Below are 16,474 nucleotides of genomic sequence, written 5' to 3' on the forward strand. Positions count from 1 at the left end.
TAATTAATACTTCATTATTGGATGATTCAACGGTGCTTCTTTCGAACATAAATCGAAATTACCAACCGATAAGCGGTTTCATTTCACGGGTACTTGATGACTTTTATCTCGGGTAATTATTCCCCGACAAACAAACGTTTTCGACGGTAAGTTTTGAGGTTATGTTCCACCAGTGAATATTGATTTTTTTCCTTCTATTAGTTTGGAAGTCAATCTGCCGTATGTCGTTCATTTGGATCCATATATGAAAACATTTCTGTAAGAAAATTTTCAAAACGACGAATGTAACAATGAGAGATTCTCTTTGTTTACTTTCTCTTTCGATTATTACGGTACTGTTAGCAATCCTTCACTCCAAATATTTACCGATAATAATAACTAAAGCTACCATCTTTGAGTCTGCACTGAAGAAATTACTGGAAAAATCAGGAATGTTTCGCAATAATCGAAAGAAAAAGTAAACAAAGAGAATCCCTCATTGTTACATTCGTCGTTTTGAACATTTTATACAGATTTCTGATCAGAAAGAAAGAAGTACGAAAAGAAAACGCTCAAAAGGTAACTTTTCGAAGCGAATCTCTTCAGAAAAAAATGCATTGTGCTTTTGTTTTTTAATCAGTATAAGCTGCCGGGCTGCCGAACTAGAAAAAAAATCATGGCATGTAAATAAATGTAAATGTAAGCCCAAGTTGAATATTTAATTTTAATAAATCTAAGTCTTCAGTGTTGCATCACAAAAGTTTGCTGAAATTTACTACGAGATCATAGTCCAGCCAAGTGGATCATGCTTCGTAATATTTATAAAGCAAAATGAAAAATCAGGAAAAAACTGCGTGAAACATACTTGAAAATGATTGAAAAATTCAAAATAGTTTCAAGCCTAACGCTATATGATAGGGCAGACCGGGGCTGGTTGGCCGAGTTTTGCTTTCGGAATTTGTATACTCTTTCTGGTTAGACTATTTATTAAACGGTTTGTTCCGTCATTAGGCACATATGAATTTTTTTTCATTCCTGGATGAAATCAGGAAAAAACTAAAAGCGGCAAACCAACCTCACAGCCGTAGGTAGGTTGGACAAGTTGGAAAAATATGTGAAACACATTAAATGGAAAAAAGCTAGCATGCGCCATTTTTTATTATGTAGGTACGTAAAAATAACTCCCCCCTCTCCTTTGGTTTTTGTCTTTTTAACTATTTTGGACTCAGTTTCGGTAGCATTTATGAATATATCAGCTCAATTTATATCTTTTTTTTACGTTTGGTTTCATGTTTCTCCACATTCAATGCTTCAATGCTTTTATTGGAGAATCCATCAAAGTTTGGATCAATTCGCGTTTTACGACCTTGGCGAGAGGATTGACATTTTCAGGATAACTTTCATCTGCAGCAGATTCTATACTGATGGACGAGTTTTGTTCGGAGTTGGGTCACTCTGTGACAACTCCTGTCAGGAACTCTAAAAACTATTTTTTTTTATGTAATTTAATTCATAAATTATCCTTTCCATCGGCAGTTTCCAATGATTCTTATCTTTTATTTCTAATTGTTAATAAATTTAATTATTTACATTTCTTATTTGGCATAATACCCAATTCCTTCCAGGAAACAGGTTGCGATCAACAAAAATAAAAGTAAGATTATACTGAAACTGATACGTCATTTTGTAAAGTTTTGAATACTCTTTCCATTGGTACCACGTTTTTGGAAATCGGATATAAATTAACCCGCGTTGCATGTATTACTTTACAAAAGCTGAAATTTACTCATCAGTGCCGAAAAAAGAGCAAATGGTCTCCTACAAAAGCGTTAACACAAAAATACTACAGATGTGGCCACTGCACACAATAGCCTTTTCAGAAAAGCCACTCGGACAACCAGCCCCGGTCTCTCCTAAACATTAAATTAATTCGAAATAAAATCTGAAATAAATAAATTGTCAATTTGTTACTATTTTTCTTGAACATGTGCGTCATGTCGTTTATTGAAAGATGAGTAAGTATGAAACGTGAATGTACACACTTAAAACGAATCAGGGTCATTTCGTCGAGTCATTTCGCCGAAAAGGCCATATCGCCGAAAGCCATTACCCCGAAAGGGTTATTTCGTCGATTCCTGCAATTATCTTAATATTATAATTGGGATAGATTTTAAATAAACACAAATGAACACCCGTTTGGTTGACCAACAATTGTAATTCTTGTATAAAGATTGATTCTTGTGCTCTTGAATAAAAATTGATTCATGAACCTCAGAACGGAGCTCCCAAGGAAACTTGTTGACTGTTAGCCACTAAGCATCAAAGCAATTGTATAGTTGTATGTGGGAGCGGGTCATATCGCCGAAAGTCGTTTCGCCGAATGCCATTTCGCCGAATAGGTCATTTCGTCAAAAGTCGTTTCCCCGCAAGGGTCATTTTGCCGAAAGGGTCATATCTCCTACATGTTATGTCTCCTGTTTAACTGATGTGGCGCAGCCACATAACCGAAACCAAGACGCCAGCCGCATACAAACCTGTAACCGCCTCGTTTGCCCGGTCTACTCAAAGCTAGGTTTCTTTGTTTAGTCGGACAGCACATGAACCAAAACGATGTTACGTAGCCGCATTAGATATTTTTTCATGTTCACTTAATAAACGGAAAATACCACCTACATTTGCCTGGTAGATACACCTATGCAATTACTTTGATGTTTAGTAGCTAATAGTCAACAAGTTTTCCTGGGAACTACCTTCTGAGGTTCGTGAATCAATCTTTATTCAAGGGTACAACAATCAATCATTATTCAAGAAGTACAATGGTAGGTCAACAAAACGGGAGTTAACGCTATCATCTTTCGTTTGTCTTTAATTTAAATGAATTCTAATTACGATTTTAAGACGTTTTCAAGATTCGGCGAAATGACCCTTTCGGCGAAATGGCTTTCGGCGAAATGGCATTCGGCGAAAAGACCCATTCGGCGAAATGTCATTCGGCGAAACAACCTTTTCAGCGAAATGGCTTTCGACGAAATAACCCTGATCCGTTGTATATATCTACCAAGCAAATGTATGTGGTATTTTCCGTTTACTAAGTGAAAAATATCTAATGCGGCTTCGCCACATCGATTTGATTCATGTGCTGTAATAATATGATGTATTCGAAATTGCCCTTTCGACGAAATGTCCCTTTCGGCTAAATGCACTATTCGGCGAAACGACTTTCGGCATAATGGCTTTCGGCGAAATCACCCGCTCCCCTTAAAACTGATGCTCGAGATCGAACGAAAAATGTCGATTTAGATCGGAAACACGACATTTTACTGATTGTTCAGTAGTGCACATGCTCTTTTCCGACATTCGTTAAAGTAAAATTCTTGGTAAAGCGCATTTTTTTGTCGAAGTTTGGCATAATATATTGCTGGACTTGTCAGTAATCAACAAAAACACCGAAAACAGCAAATCCGTTTGCCGAGATTTCGAGCAGTGTGTTAGCATTTACTAAAATTCGGCGAGACACTTGTTTTCTTATGTCACCCATCGATTTTCCAAAGCCCCACGTCACCATTTCTTGTGGAGCTGGAAAATATATAAATTGGATGAAGGAAAATGTTTTCGATATATCGTAAAACGATAAGTGAAATCAAAAACTATGTACTTTTCAAATATACTTTTAAACGGATCAGGGTCATTTCGCCGAAAGCCGTTTTGCCGAGAGCCATTTCGCCGAATACCATTTTGCCGAATAACATTTCGCCGAATGCCATTTCGCCGAAAGCCATTTCGCCAAATCAGTCATTTCGTCGAGTCCTGAAATCGTCTTAAAATCGTAATTGAAGTTGATTTAAAATGAAGACAAATTAATGATGATAGCGTTAACACCCGTTTTGTTGACCTACACTTGTACTTCTTGAATAAAGATTGATTCTTGTATTGTTGAATAAATATTGATTCATGAACCTCAGAACGGAGTTTCCAAGAAAACTTGTTGACTATTAGTTACTAAGCATCAAGGCAATTGCATAGGTGTATTTACCAAGCAAATGTTTGTGGTATTTTCCGTTTATTAAGTGAAAAATGTAAAAAATATCTAATGCGGCTACGCCTTTGTGCCGCCGAGCCATCTTGGCTTCGGTTATGTGGCTGCGCCATATCAGTTATACAGGAGACATGACCCTTTCGGCGAAATGACCCTTTCGGCAAAACGACTTTCGGCGAAATTACCTTTTCTGCGAAATGACTTCCGGCGAAATGGCTTTCGGCGAAATAACCCACTCCCCTTTTAAACACAGGGTTTCGCAAAGGAACTTGAACATTTTGTTCTCCGGTTACACTTGAACTCAACAAGGAAGAGAGAAGCTGAATACGGCATCGGAAAGTAAAAAAAATGAAGGTTTATTTTCCAAATTTAGACGTAATACCAATTAAACGAGCCGTAGATTGTATGAGTCCGTTAACTATTCACGGAGATATCGATATTCGACATCGCAAGAGTTTGAACGTAGCACGAGGAAATGACGCTTGGAATCAAAATTAGATACAATTTACAATGCAGTCATTTCTGAGTGATTGAAATATCTCAGAATACAGTACTCTTCAGCATAGTATTTTGGCTCGATTGGTTTTTAGCACGATTCCTTTTTGGCAACATGATTGTTAATTGTTCAACTGTGAGATGTTAAACATTATACACTAAAACCTGAATTTACGCAAACTTAATTTACGCTAATTGAATTTACACGACTTTGCTTACGCGTTTTATTTGAAATAAGGCGATATTTTATTTAATCTATGCGATGATCGCGTAAAAAAAAGTTTTTGCATAATGAAGGAAATCTCATCTTATATACATATACAAAACAATCTAACATTCTTCGGGGAATTGGATATTGTGAAATGTACATTAATGAATTGTTTAGTTTCAAAGAATCTAAATAAGATCGTGGGCATCCAAGAATTATCTGGAAAGCAAATTTTGTACATAATCAATTTTGTATGACTATTGAGTGCGGTATGTACTCGTAGTACTATTCACAGAAAATTGACATACTGTGATAAGATATGTAGAAGAACATGCACATCCAAAACCTCCTCGGAAAAGGCCTTAAGATCTACCAACGTAACCGATGATCCATCCAAAAACTACCTGAAGTTCAGGCATCAAGATCTACCAGTGTAACAAAGTGCATTAACGAACTTATCGTTCTCGGTCCATCTTCGTTATGCCACGCGATCAATAGGACAGTTGTGATTGCTCTCGGCTATCCAAAAACTATCTGGAGTTGTTGCTCTACGACTATGAAAATATACATAAGCTGCTGAATGTTCGTGTAGATCTTAGAACCTGTTCTCACTGAAGTTCTTGGACGACTAGGAATGTTTCGAAAAAAAAATCAAAACACGAATCAAATCATCGAAACGGTTTCTTCAATGTTTGCCTACCTCATCCAATCAAGTTCATGGTAACCACCGAAGGTGTTCCGGACTTCATCAAAGTCTAATAGCAATCAAATAAATTTAGTCAGTGGGAAACCAGTTCCGAATCCATACTCACCTGTGGGTGGAAATTCGTAAAAGTATGCCGAACGTGGACTGAGACAGCTGAAACGAAACAGTGAAAAGGAAGAAAAGAGCAAAACGAAAAAAAAAATTAGACTTTCGATTTTCAATCGAACGACGCCAGATAGCTACTAATTAATTATGGTATGTCGGAGGAGCTCGGTGATATCGCGGTTGGACGGTCGAAGGAGGTCGGCTGTCTGATGATGATTACATTAATTGAAATATTATATCGATTGGCCTATGTCTTGGCAACCGGGCGTGTCGGAAGCAGGTTATGGAATGAGAAAACAAAACCGGAGTCAACTAAATTCCTCATCGCTAATGAGCTGCTTAACACGCTATCGAACCGAATCGAATCGATTGATTGATTTCATGGAGCTTTTCGGTCTGACTCTGACACAAGACAAGCTGAGGAAGAAACCAATCAACACTCTGCGCCAACGGGAGAAGGAATGGACGACTGTCACTGGCGGTGGGGAATGGCGAATTAATGCAATTCATACACGGAACGAGCGAAATTAGCTCTGCGCCTAATTCGTATTACTGTTTTTGAATTAGTTGATTTTAACAACAAAATTTCCAAAATAACTATAAAATTAGTTAAAATTGAGAATTTACTTTGCTGAAAAAAACTCTTATTTTCAGAGAATGTGTCTAGTTGGCGAATAACCTGTACACAAACCAGCAATATTTCAATCCAGTACGAAATTCTCATTGACAACAAATTTTGTTATTAAAATCAGAAAATTTGATTCTATTTATCTATCACCATCATTACTGAAGGACAGGACAAAGAAAACAAAATTGAAATTGGTTTTATTAACAAGTTTATAAGCTAAAAACTCATGAGAAGTGTCAAAGCAAAACAATCCATTAAAAGCTAAAAAGGATAGTCTTGTTGAAACTGCTTGCAAATTGTTTAGATGTTTTTCGCATGTGTTACGATATATCCATATATAAATTTCTGAAGTTTATGTTTCGCTTATGTCTTTTTCTCCAATACAACATCGTATTTATACCTGCCAATATAGAAAAGATAATCGCGACTGAAATTTTTTCGGCAGTAGTGTGCCATCTAGTGGCTAGTAGTCATTACGGTGTTACCGTTTCGGTGACAGGGCGCCATATAGCTGCAGATTGCAGAAGCCAATTCAACCATTCATATTGGTTGAAAACAACATTTTATTTCTTTAATTCAACTAAAAAATTAGTTGAATGGAAATGAAATGTGCCTTAGCTAAGAAATGACAGCACGTTTAATTTGTGAATTCAACTAAAAAAAATAGTCATTTCAACAAATATTTTATTATTATTAAGGGAATGAGAATAAAAAATCTAAACCAGCAAAAGTAAGATTTTTTTAGTTGTCTCAAAAAATAACTAACTAAAATCAGCATATCAACTAAATTTTTCGCGAAAATGCTGATTTCGGTCGTTCCGTGTAGCAAACAAACACACAACAGAAGTTTCTCATCGGTAATAGTTTGATCTTATGGTGTTTGAACTTTTTTTAAAGACCAAACAACTGACTTCTTTTCCAAAAGGAAATTTTTTTTCTTGTTTTTGTGAATCCCAGTTGTGAATTTTAAAAGCCTCTCGACCAATGTTGCCAAAATAGATGAAAAGATGATAAATATTCAATATTCAATATACAACTTCAATGATAATTCATATGAAAGTTATGAACGGTAGACCTAGAGAACTAGATTTTTCGAAATGTTTAGGCAGTAAAACAATGCTTTACACTTCATATTTACATTGTTTACAAATTATAACAAATAGTAATCAACAGAAAACACTGTGGTTCTCCCACATTATTAAAAAAAACTAATTACATTAACAACAAACGGTGACCTTGACAACACTTTTTCTTCACCCCTCAGTAACATTAATTCTAAAGACAAGTATAACTTTCTATAAGCCAATTTAAATAAATATTGATGCGTAGTTGTTTGGTCCTGTCCTAGATCCGGAAGCGCTTCGTTTGACAAAGCGAAATTGTCAATTTAGTAACGATTAAAACAGCTGAGCAGTGTTCCCCGTAGACTTCCCGGGACATGCGATTACTTTCAATAACACTTTTTAACAATGTTGCTTGAATATCAAAAATGCAACGAGCGCAAATAATCATCGATCGCTTTCCGATTTCGATTATTCGCACTGAAAATGAATAAATGAACTAGTTACACGATGAATATGTGCAACATTGCTTGTTAATCCAAAATATAGTGAATTTTAAACAAAAACATACAAATTGTGGTATGAAATTGGAACAAGACTAACACATTCAAAATGTATGACTTTTACTGTTTCAGAGAGGTTTTGTCAACGGATAAAATAACAGAACATTTTTAGCAAACATAAATAGTTGACTGAATAGAATTTCAAATACCAAAAATTAAATTTTTAATATCTACTTTCCGTAGGAATTTTTAAAACTGAGTTGGCCTCATGAGTAGAGGAAGAAGGAGGTTCGTAAGTATTTTTTCCAGTTACAAGAATTCTTTTGAAAATGACTTGGTGGCACATATTCGGATCAGTTGTAACTAACACACGGGCGGAAATGTCTCGGGTTTAATACATAGATGGCGCTAGTTTTATTGCAGGCAAATTTTTCAGATAATACTAACCTGCAAAAGACAGCTGTTAAAATTTCATGATATTCTACTCATTAGTTTGTGAGTTATTGTGCTAAGAGTGACGCTACTCTTGTTATTTTCAGAACAATGGATCAAAAACAATTTCGTATTTTAATTTTACACTGCTTCTTGATGGGAAAAAATACCGTTCAAGCGAAACAATGACTTGAAAAGTGTTATGGTAGTCTCCATCAGAAATAACAACAAGACGTTGATTTGCATGGTTGGTATTGCATGAGCATTTGACAAAAACGAGTTGAAAAAAACGAGAGCGTGTTGATGATTCTAAGCCAGGGGTTCCCAAACTATTTTGGGTCATGGACCCCTTTACTAAAATTAACTTAGGCCTCAGACCCCCATCATCAAATTCCTTTGAAAATGCCAATTCTTGCTATTTTTATATTGATGTAAAATACTTACCAATTTCTGCGAATGGTCAAATAAACACAACATTTTAGCGTGAATATATCAAATAACAACTTATATCAAACAATAGGGCGTCGATATCTAGACCTCGTCGACCCCCATAGTTAGTTTTCGTTTACGTCGACCCCCGCAAAAGGGATATCGACCCCAAGGGGTCTATATCAACCACTTTGGGAACCTCTGTTCTAAGCAGTGTTTGGCCATGTTTAAACGTAACAAACCGGAATTTTTGAGTCGATATGTGACAATGGATGAAACATGTTCATCACTTCACTCCCAAATCAAAACGATCGCCATCTGAGTGGACAGCAACTGGTGAACCTCGTCCAAAGCGTCCCAAAAGCATAATAATCGTCTGGAAAGGTTATGGTCTCTGTATTCTGGGATATGCGTGGTCTAATATTTATCGACTATATTGAGAAAAATAAAACCATTAACAGTGAATATTACATAACGTTATTGGAGCGTTTGAAGGCTGAAATTGCACAGAAACGACCGCATATGACAAAGAAAAAAATGTTATTTTATCAAGAGAACGCACCGTGTCACAAGTCAATCAAAACAATGACAAAACTACATGAATTGAACTTCAAATTGCTCCCACATCCATTGCATTTACCAGATTTGGCTCCCAGCGACTACTGGTTGTTTGCAGACCTGGAAATGCTCGCTGGTAAGATATTTCACTCGAATGAATAAGTTATCGCGGAACTGGGGCCTATTTTGAGACAAAAGATAAATCGTTCTACAAAAGAGGTTTTGAAATGTTAGAGTGGCGCTGGAGTGATTGTGTTGCTCTTGATGGAGATTACGTTGATGAATAAAGTTAATTTTGAACCAAAACAATCGTGTTCTCTTTGTTAGGCCCGGGACTTTTCAGCTTATATGTGACGCAGTGTGTGTTTGTTTTCTGTCGCGTGTGTTTCCATAGAGATAGAACTATAAGTGAGTGCTTGTAGTTTATCCAGAAGTTACAAAAGCACGTTTCATGCAATTCTAAGACTTTTGGCATCAAAAAAAATTTTCGACTTCGGAAATCTCATATGATTTTTCAAGATCGAAAATTTTCAAATCCTAACCAACGGGCAGCACCCTTTACCCGTTTCTGATTTAGCTCAAAATTTGCATGGGGACTCTTTTCGAGTTGCTTAAACTATTGAGCACTACGATCCCAAAGTATTGGCACCCTTATATATATTAGAGCGGTAGAAAATAATATATTTTGTCGGTTACGTCACTTATACCATCATATCTCTGAAACCAAAAGTCACAGCCATCTGATCTTCGAGCTTGTTCAATGACCTAACAATACCTTTAAACGGGCCTAGGCTTGTTAAAATCGATTCAGCAATCTCCGAGAAACTCCGAGAAGGTCAATTCTTCCGAAGCAGGCCGGACTTCATTTGTTCAAGACGGGGAAAGCGCCTAACTGAACCAATAAACAGAATATGGTAGTCAAATCCTGCGCCAGGAAGTAGCAATGCATCGCAACGGACAAGGAAACATACATAAAAGTGGACGCCAAGAAGATCATCGACCTGCAGTTTTCATCGGCAAGGTCCGCCTGGATGTTTCGAAAAAGTTCCGATATGAGAAGGTCGACGAATTTGCATAGCAGTACTTAGTGTGGCAAGCGATCTGTGATTGCGGCAAACACATAACAACCGACAACATCAACGAAACCAAATAAATAAATAACAATGGTTTTTTTACAAGGTGAAATGCACTTACACTTTGAGTGTGAGACTATCCACAGGACTACCACAGTATAATTGGAACTACCCTACCTATCTCCCCGGAACTACCGTTAGGTATTAGTTCGGGGTGGAAGGCTTTCGGTGCTCATAGCACCGTTCCCGGCCTTATGCATCGTTCTCTTCTACATTTGGACCATTTAGCTCTCGACTTGAGGAGGATGTCGAGGTCGGTCCGGCGATTACGGTTGGAGCATGACTTCCGGTTCGCTGGCGCATCGACGACCCATGGCTGGTCAATTTCACGAACTACTCGGCTGATCCGTGACGGCGACGATGAATCTAGACTACACCGATGGAAAAAGTTCCCCGACGATAGAAGTTTCCCCGGGACCGAAGCTCGAGGGGCAGGATGCCTGGGTCGGTGCAGTGATTCTGGTTGGAGGATGACTTCCGGTTCACTGGCGCCATACCGATCCATACGGAAGCTACGTCACATCCTACTCATCTAATCTCCGTCGAAGGATCTAGACTACACCGATGGAGAGCTCATCGAAGACGGAAAAACTCCCGAGCCGACGCTTGCTCGTTGATCCCTCTTTAGCGGCCGGTGTTCGCGGCTGCATGTTTTCTGCGCTTCAATTCCGCTGCAAGATGCCCGCGATATGGGAGATTATATAAATAAGAATATATTCAGCAGCGTCTGTCGCCCTTTCATCCAGTCCCACGAAGGTAACATTCTGTTTTGGGAGGATCTGGTACCGTACCATTACTCGAAACCGGTGATGAAGTGGTACGAAACCAACTGTGTTATTTTTGAGCCAAATGAGTCAAATTCGTTAAACTTGTAAAAACTTCGCTCAATAGAACAATACTGGGCGATTATGAAGGGCAAGCTCCTGTAAACAGAGAAAGTCTTCAAGAACGACAATAATTAGTAGAGAAAAGGGTGTAACAAAGAATGTGTAAGTGTCGAACAAAGTTTGACAGCTAAAGTTAAGTCCAAGGTGTGGACATTGAGCCTAGAAGAGGAGGTTGAACAGACCAGCATTGCAAATAAAACGCTAATATGTGTTTTTTATTATTTTCTGAGAATTCTTTTTTTTTTTTTTTTTTTTAAATAACTATTTATTGGAATATGAGTTAAAATTAAATTATTAAGATTTAAATTGGGTGTTCAGCCACAAGTGGTGACTTTTCAGCCCTATTATATATATAGTTTTTTTTTTTTTTTTTTTTTTTTTCTGAGAATTCTGTTTTTAACAACCCATACACAACCTGACAGAAATGAGCCTGTTTCATATGTGTTCCACTGAATTCAGGACGGCGCTAGTGTACCTAAACAATACGGGTGCAATGAATCACGAAACAAAAAGTTTACAAGAGAAACCAGTACTTCATTACGCACGGAACGACCGAAATCAGCATTTTTGCGAAAAATTTAGTTGATTTGCTGATTTTAGTTAGTTATTTTTTGAGACAACTAAAAAAATCTTACTTTTGCTGATTTAGATTTTTTATTCTCATTCCCTTAATAATAATAAAATATTTGTTGAAATGACTATTTTTTTAGTTGAATTCACAAATTAAACGTACTGTCATTTCTTAGCTAAGGCACACTCCATATCCAGTCAACTAATTTTTTAGTTGAATTAAAGAAATAAAATGTTGTTTTCAACCAATATGAATGGTTGAATTGGCTTCTGCAATCTGCAGCTATATGGCGCCCTGTCACCGAAACGGTAACACCTTAATGACTACTAGCCACTAGATGGCACACTACTGCCGAAAAAAATTCAGACGCGGTTGTCTTTTCTATATTGGCAGGTATAAATACGATGTTGTGTTGGAGAAAAAGACATAAACGAAACGTAAACATCTTTTTGAATTTTTTTTCTTCTAAATCACTGTTTCTTCATTCTCACTGAAAACTTTGAGCACTCGGAAAACAAAAACCGAATACAAATAGTACACCGGACGGCGCAGCTCGGAAGGTTTGAAGATACAAAAAAACTTCATCACAATTAGAGTGAAACATTCGAAATTCACTTCACTGTTCCGCGTAAAAACATTATTACGCACAATCGCTTCAAGTGCGCACAAATTCTGAATGAATACGATTTCCACTAACAGTTTACGACATTTTTACATATCGGTTTAGAAATTTAACCGTTGTGCACTCGAAAAAAAAAACACCTTTAACCACCCGAATGGGTACCCGGGTACCCATTTTTTTAAATCGCTGTAAGTTGAGCATTTTTCAACCGATTGAAGTAATTTTAGCACTGTTGGATTCAGGAACTTAAGCTCTTTGGGATTGGTACCCATAAAGATGGACATGGTGCTCCTGGTTCCCAGGAACCCGGATATCCTAAATGAGTTCCGACATCGAGGCATTTATACACGGATTTCACGTATTTTTGTAATCTTATCTAAGAATTGCTATATGAAATCAAGTGCTATGCTGAGTTGTTATGTTTATATATTTCAGGGGGCATCCGTTATGTACGTAACATAAAATTTTGAATTTTTCTACCACTCCTTTCCCCCTTTGTCGAGCATTTCTCAATCTTTTCACCATGTATTGTCACGTATTTTTGAAACCTCTCCCCCCTAAACGCGTGACGTACTTTATGTATGTTCCCTTATATACTTCACTTTCTTATCTTCAGTTTGAAAATTATTATGTACTTCAGGCCTATTGCGAGGAGCACGCAATACCAAATTTTGTGTTATGTATGCAATGTAATTAAATGCAATCAAAATTAGTGAAAGCAGTAGTAAATTCCAGGTAATAAAAATATAAGGAGTGTAATGAAAATGTAACAAAAACAATAAATTTTGAAATTGAACATGTAATCAATTCGGTCTGCGTGCCCCTCGGCCTCAGGCGATGTAAATATGTATAAGTGAGATGTCCTGCAACAGTTGGCAGCGTTGTGTATTCTACATATGTTTCATTTTGGTACGGCCTTTCTCAAATAGCTGGTTTGGAAAAGTTTCAAATTAGTAAATGACATTTATGGTGGAAAACACAAGTGTCGGAACATTCTACGGAAATCCGGATTAACGGGAACCAGAAGAACCTACTACAGCAATATACACGGCCATCGAAAAGTGGATAAATTTCTGAATTTACCCGTACTGAAAAAATTCAAATCGGATGGAATTTGCCTTAGTTACAAGCATTTTTATTTGTGGGTACCCGGGTACCCATTCGGGTGTTTACGTAATAAAAAAAATTTGAGCCCCCCCATTCGACCCCCCTTACTGTAAAATGAAAAGTCAAAGCATGAGAAGTTATGGTCCAACTAGTTCTTGGAATTGACCGAATTGCAGAATCTTAGTTTAAACCTAACTCAGAAATTTCTTATTTTGAAATTCGAAAAGGTACCCGGGTACCCATTCGAGTGCATAAGGGTTAAATAAAGATATATCGAACACATGCGAAAAACATCAAAACAATGTTCAAGCAGTTTCAATAAGACTGTCCTTTTTAGCTTTTTAATGGATTGTTTTGCTTTGACACTTCTCATGAGTTTTTGGCTAATAAACTTGTTAATAATACCCATTTCAGTTTTGGTTTTTTTGTGCTGTCCTTCAGTAATGATGGTGATAGATAAATAGAAACAAATTTTCTGATTTTAATAACAAAATTAGTTGTCAATGAGAATTTCGTGTTGGATTGAAACATTGCTGGTTTGTGTCCAGGATATTCACCAACTAAACACATTCTCTAAAACTAAGAGTTTTTTCAGCAAAGTAAATTCTCAATTTTAACTAATTTTATAGTTATTTTGGAAATTTTGTTGTTGAAATCAACTAATTCAAAAACAGTAATACGAATTAGGCGCAGAGCTAATTTCGGTCGTTCCGTGCGTTATTTACGGTTACTGTGTATGGTTCCAGCAAAATATTTAAAAGGAGCGTAATTTTCATATTGTGACTCACGCACGAACTCCTGAATGAAATGAAAATATTGCGATTTTTTTATAACAGCGCTGCATAGCAACAAACTTATCCATAACACCCGTCATAAATCTACAAACATGCGTATTTTGTAATTTTTCTATCTTTTAATTCACTCTGCCCAACGTTTTCTCTTCGTTCTGAAAAGATAACTATTAATAGTAATTGATAGAGTTAGAAATGAAGTGTTTTTAGAAATGTGGTATGTGACTAAAGAGTACCTAACGTATTTAGTCGTTACAATGAACAGGCAAAGAATTAGTGGCCATTTGTAGGAGTATTTGTTATCATTGAATGATCTTCTAACGACTCGGATAACCATAGATTTAATCTTGATTTGCAAATAAGTAGTATTGTTCTTAAAGATTCAGTAGAATAAATTACTTTACGTTCATTGTTCATTGAAATGTGACGAACTACTTTTAAACCTTCTATTGATGAAAAGAGCAAAATTATACTTTCACTAAACCATAGCAACTTATCATCATAATTATTTTATTAATGTCAAGAAATGCTAGCAGAATTTATTTTATTAATTTGAATATAAACCGCAGATTATCGAAAAACAGATACGTTATTTCCAAATGTTATTCCATTTACGACGCCATTGTGGAACCAGAGAACCAAAACTTTTACTTATATTTTCGATGTATGGGAGCTGTCAAGTTGTCCACGGGTTGGTTTTTAAGTACCACCCAAAAACTTAAGATTTGAGGCCGATCGATTGATTAGAACTGTACAATATTTAGCGTATAATTCTTCAAAATGAAAACCTAGTTCTACAACCGATTTTAGGAGGTCAAAAATCGAGAATTTATCGGTCAAATTAATCGCAAAAATTTTCCCATAAATATAATTCTAATTCTAACAATGAATGGTTCCGTGTTCCTTTCAACCCATCGAAACCACACAAACATCTTCTACCTCCTCCTACCACGGGACCATCGAAATGACAAGCGCATACACAATAATAATATTTTCACGATAAAACATGCACACGGTAATAAAATATGAATAATTTATTGAAATTTAATCGATACTGTTTTCGACAGACGACAGTGGACAGGGCTACCAAAATCGAAAGAACAGAATGAAAAAAAATAAACGGTGCATAATAACGGATCCAATTCCGGGAATTCCGGGAGTGCGTAACCAGCTGCTAATGGCCACACGAACACAAGCACACCGGTGCGCGACGGCACCTCATTGACTATTTATTCGATGGCATTTTTCGGGACTGTTGTTTAAACATTACACGGACAAAACCGATCTGGCCGCTGACTTGTGGACTTGTCGAACCTCCTCCCATCTCTTCCGGGATGGGGCTCCGGGAGAACTGCTGGTCCTGACACATTTTCCTGTATCCGACCGCTAGGTGCGAGCCTGGCTCAACAGTTTTCCTCTAACCTACCAAAGCGACCAAAGGACCGATGGCGTGATGGTATAAGCGCACGCCAAAGCTATAAATTAAGAACCAATGGACAAAAAGTGATCAACCGAGGGAAATTTATCGATGTTTTATGCCGGGCTAGCTGGCTGTGTTTGGTTTTGGTCGGCTGAGATCCGGCTATGGGCCGGCATGGAAGCGGAAACCTATACGCGGCTTTGATCCGCGCGGAGAACAGTGGAAAACGCCCGCGACACAAAGCGGCTGTTTGGATTTGCAATGTGGACAATTTGCGATGAAATTAGAACTGAAGTCACACTAGCGTGGTGATGATATAAGGTAGGAACGCGGCGGCTTTCGTCCATTCAGGACACACAGTGCAGCATGGCTTTGTCATCAGACCAAAACGCCACTGATTCTGCTACGTGTCCGCTATCAGACAGCTGACGACCTCGCCGGACACCGAACACCGGACACCCGAGGTGCTCTCCTGCTTGGACATAAATGGACTTACCTTTGCTGTACGGCAGCACTGTTCGCAGGTACATCGGTGGAGGTTTGTGATTGTTGCTGTTGGTTTTGCTGGGACTGTTGTTGTTGTTGCTGCTGTTGTTGCTGCTGCTGCTGTTGCTGTTGCTGTTGGAGCGTCGTTCTGGCGACCCTCGGGGCAAACACACCGTAACCGAAGCCATAAATTTCGTCCTCCTCCTTATCGGACAGACAGCTGGATGGCTGTAAGAATGGACGAGAAATGGGTAGAAAATGAATTAGAAACTATGTCGAATGGTAGATGTCCGCCGATAGCCGTACGGACTAGGTAG

At 37.6% G+C, this 16,474-nt stretch overlaps 1 protein-coding gene across 4 annotated transcripts in view; it reads right to left on the reverse strand.

Annotated features, from left to right (window-relative positions):
* Positions 1–16,474, reverse strand: part of LOC131440264 (sterile alpha motif domain-containing protein 5) — a 657,981-nt gene that overhangs the window by 148,986 nt on the left and 492,521 nt on the right. For all 4 annotated transcript variants that reach the window (XR_009231365.1, XR_009231364.1, XM_058611383.1 and 1 more), the window contains exons 4-5: positions 16,168–16,385; positions 5,531–5,577 (exon numbers count right to left, since the gene is read on the reverse strand). Coding sequence is in view for 2 of the 4 variants with exons in the window: in XM_058611383.1 (XP_058467366.1) it covers positions 5,531–5,577; positions 16,168–16,385 (265 nt within the window). In the remaining 2 variants the exon portion in view is untranslated. The remainder of the gene's footprint in view (positions 1–5,530; positions 5,578–16,167; positions 16,386–16,474) is intronic.

The sequence above is a fragment of the Malaya genurostris genome, chromosome 1, assembly GCF_030247185.1.
Source record: "Malaya genurostris strain Urasoe2022 chromosome 1, Malgen_1.1, whole genome shotgun sequence".
In the NCBI taxonomy this organism is placed as follows: domain Eukaryota; kingdom Metazoa; phylum Arthropoda; class Insecta; order Diptera; family Culicidae; genus Malaya; species Malaya genurostris.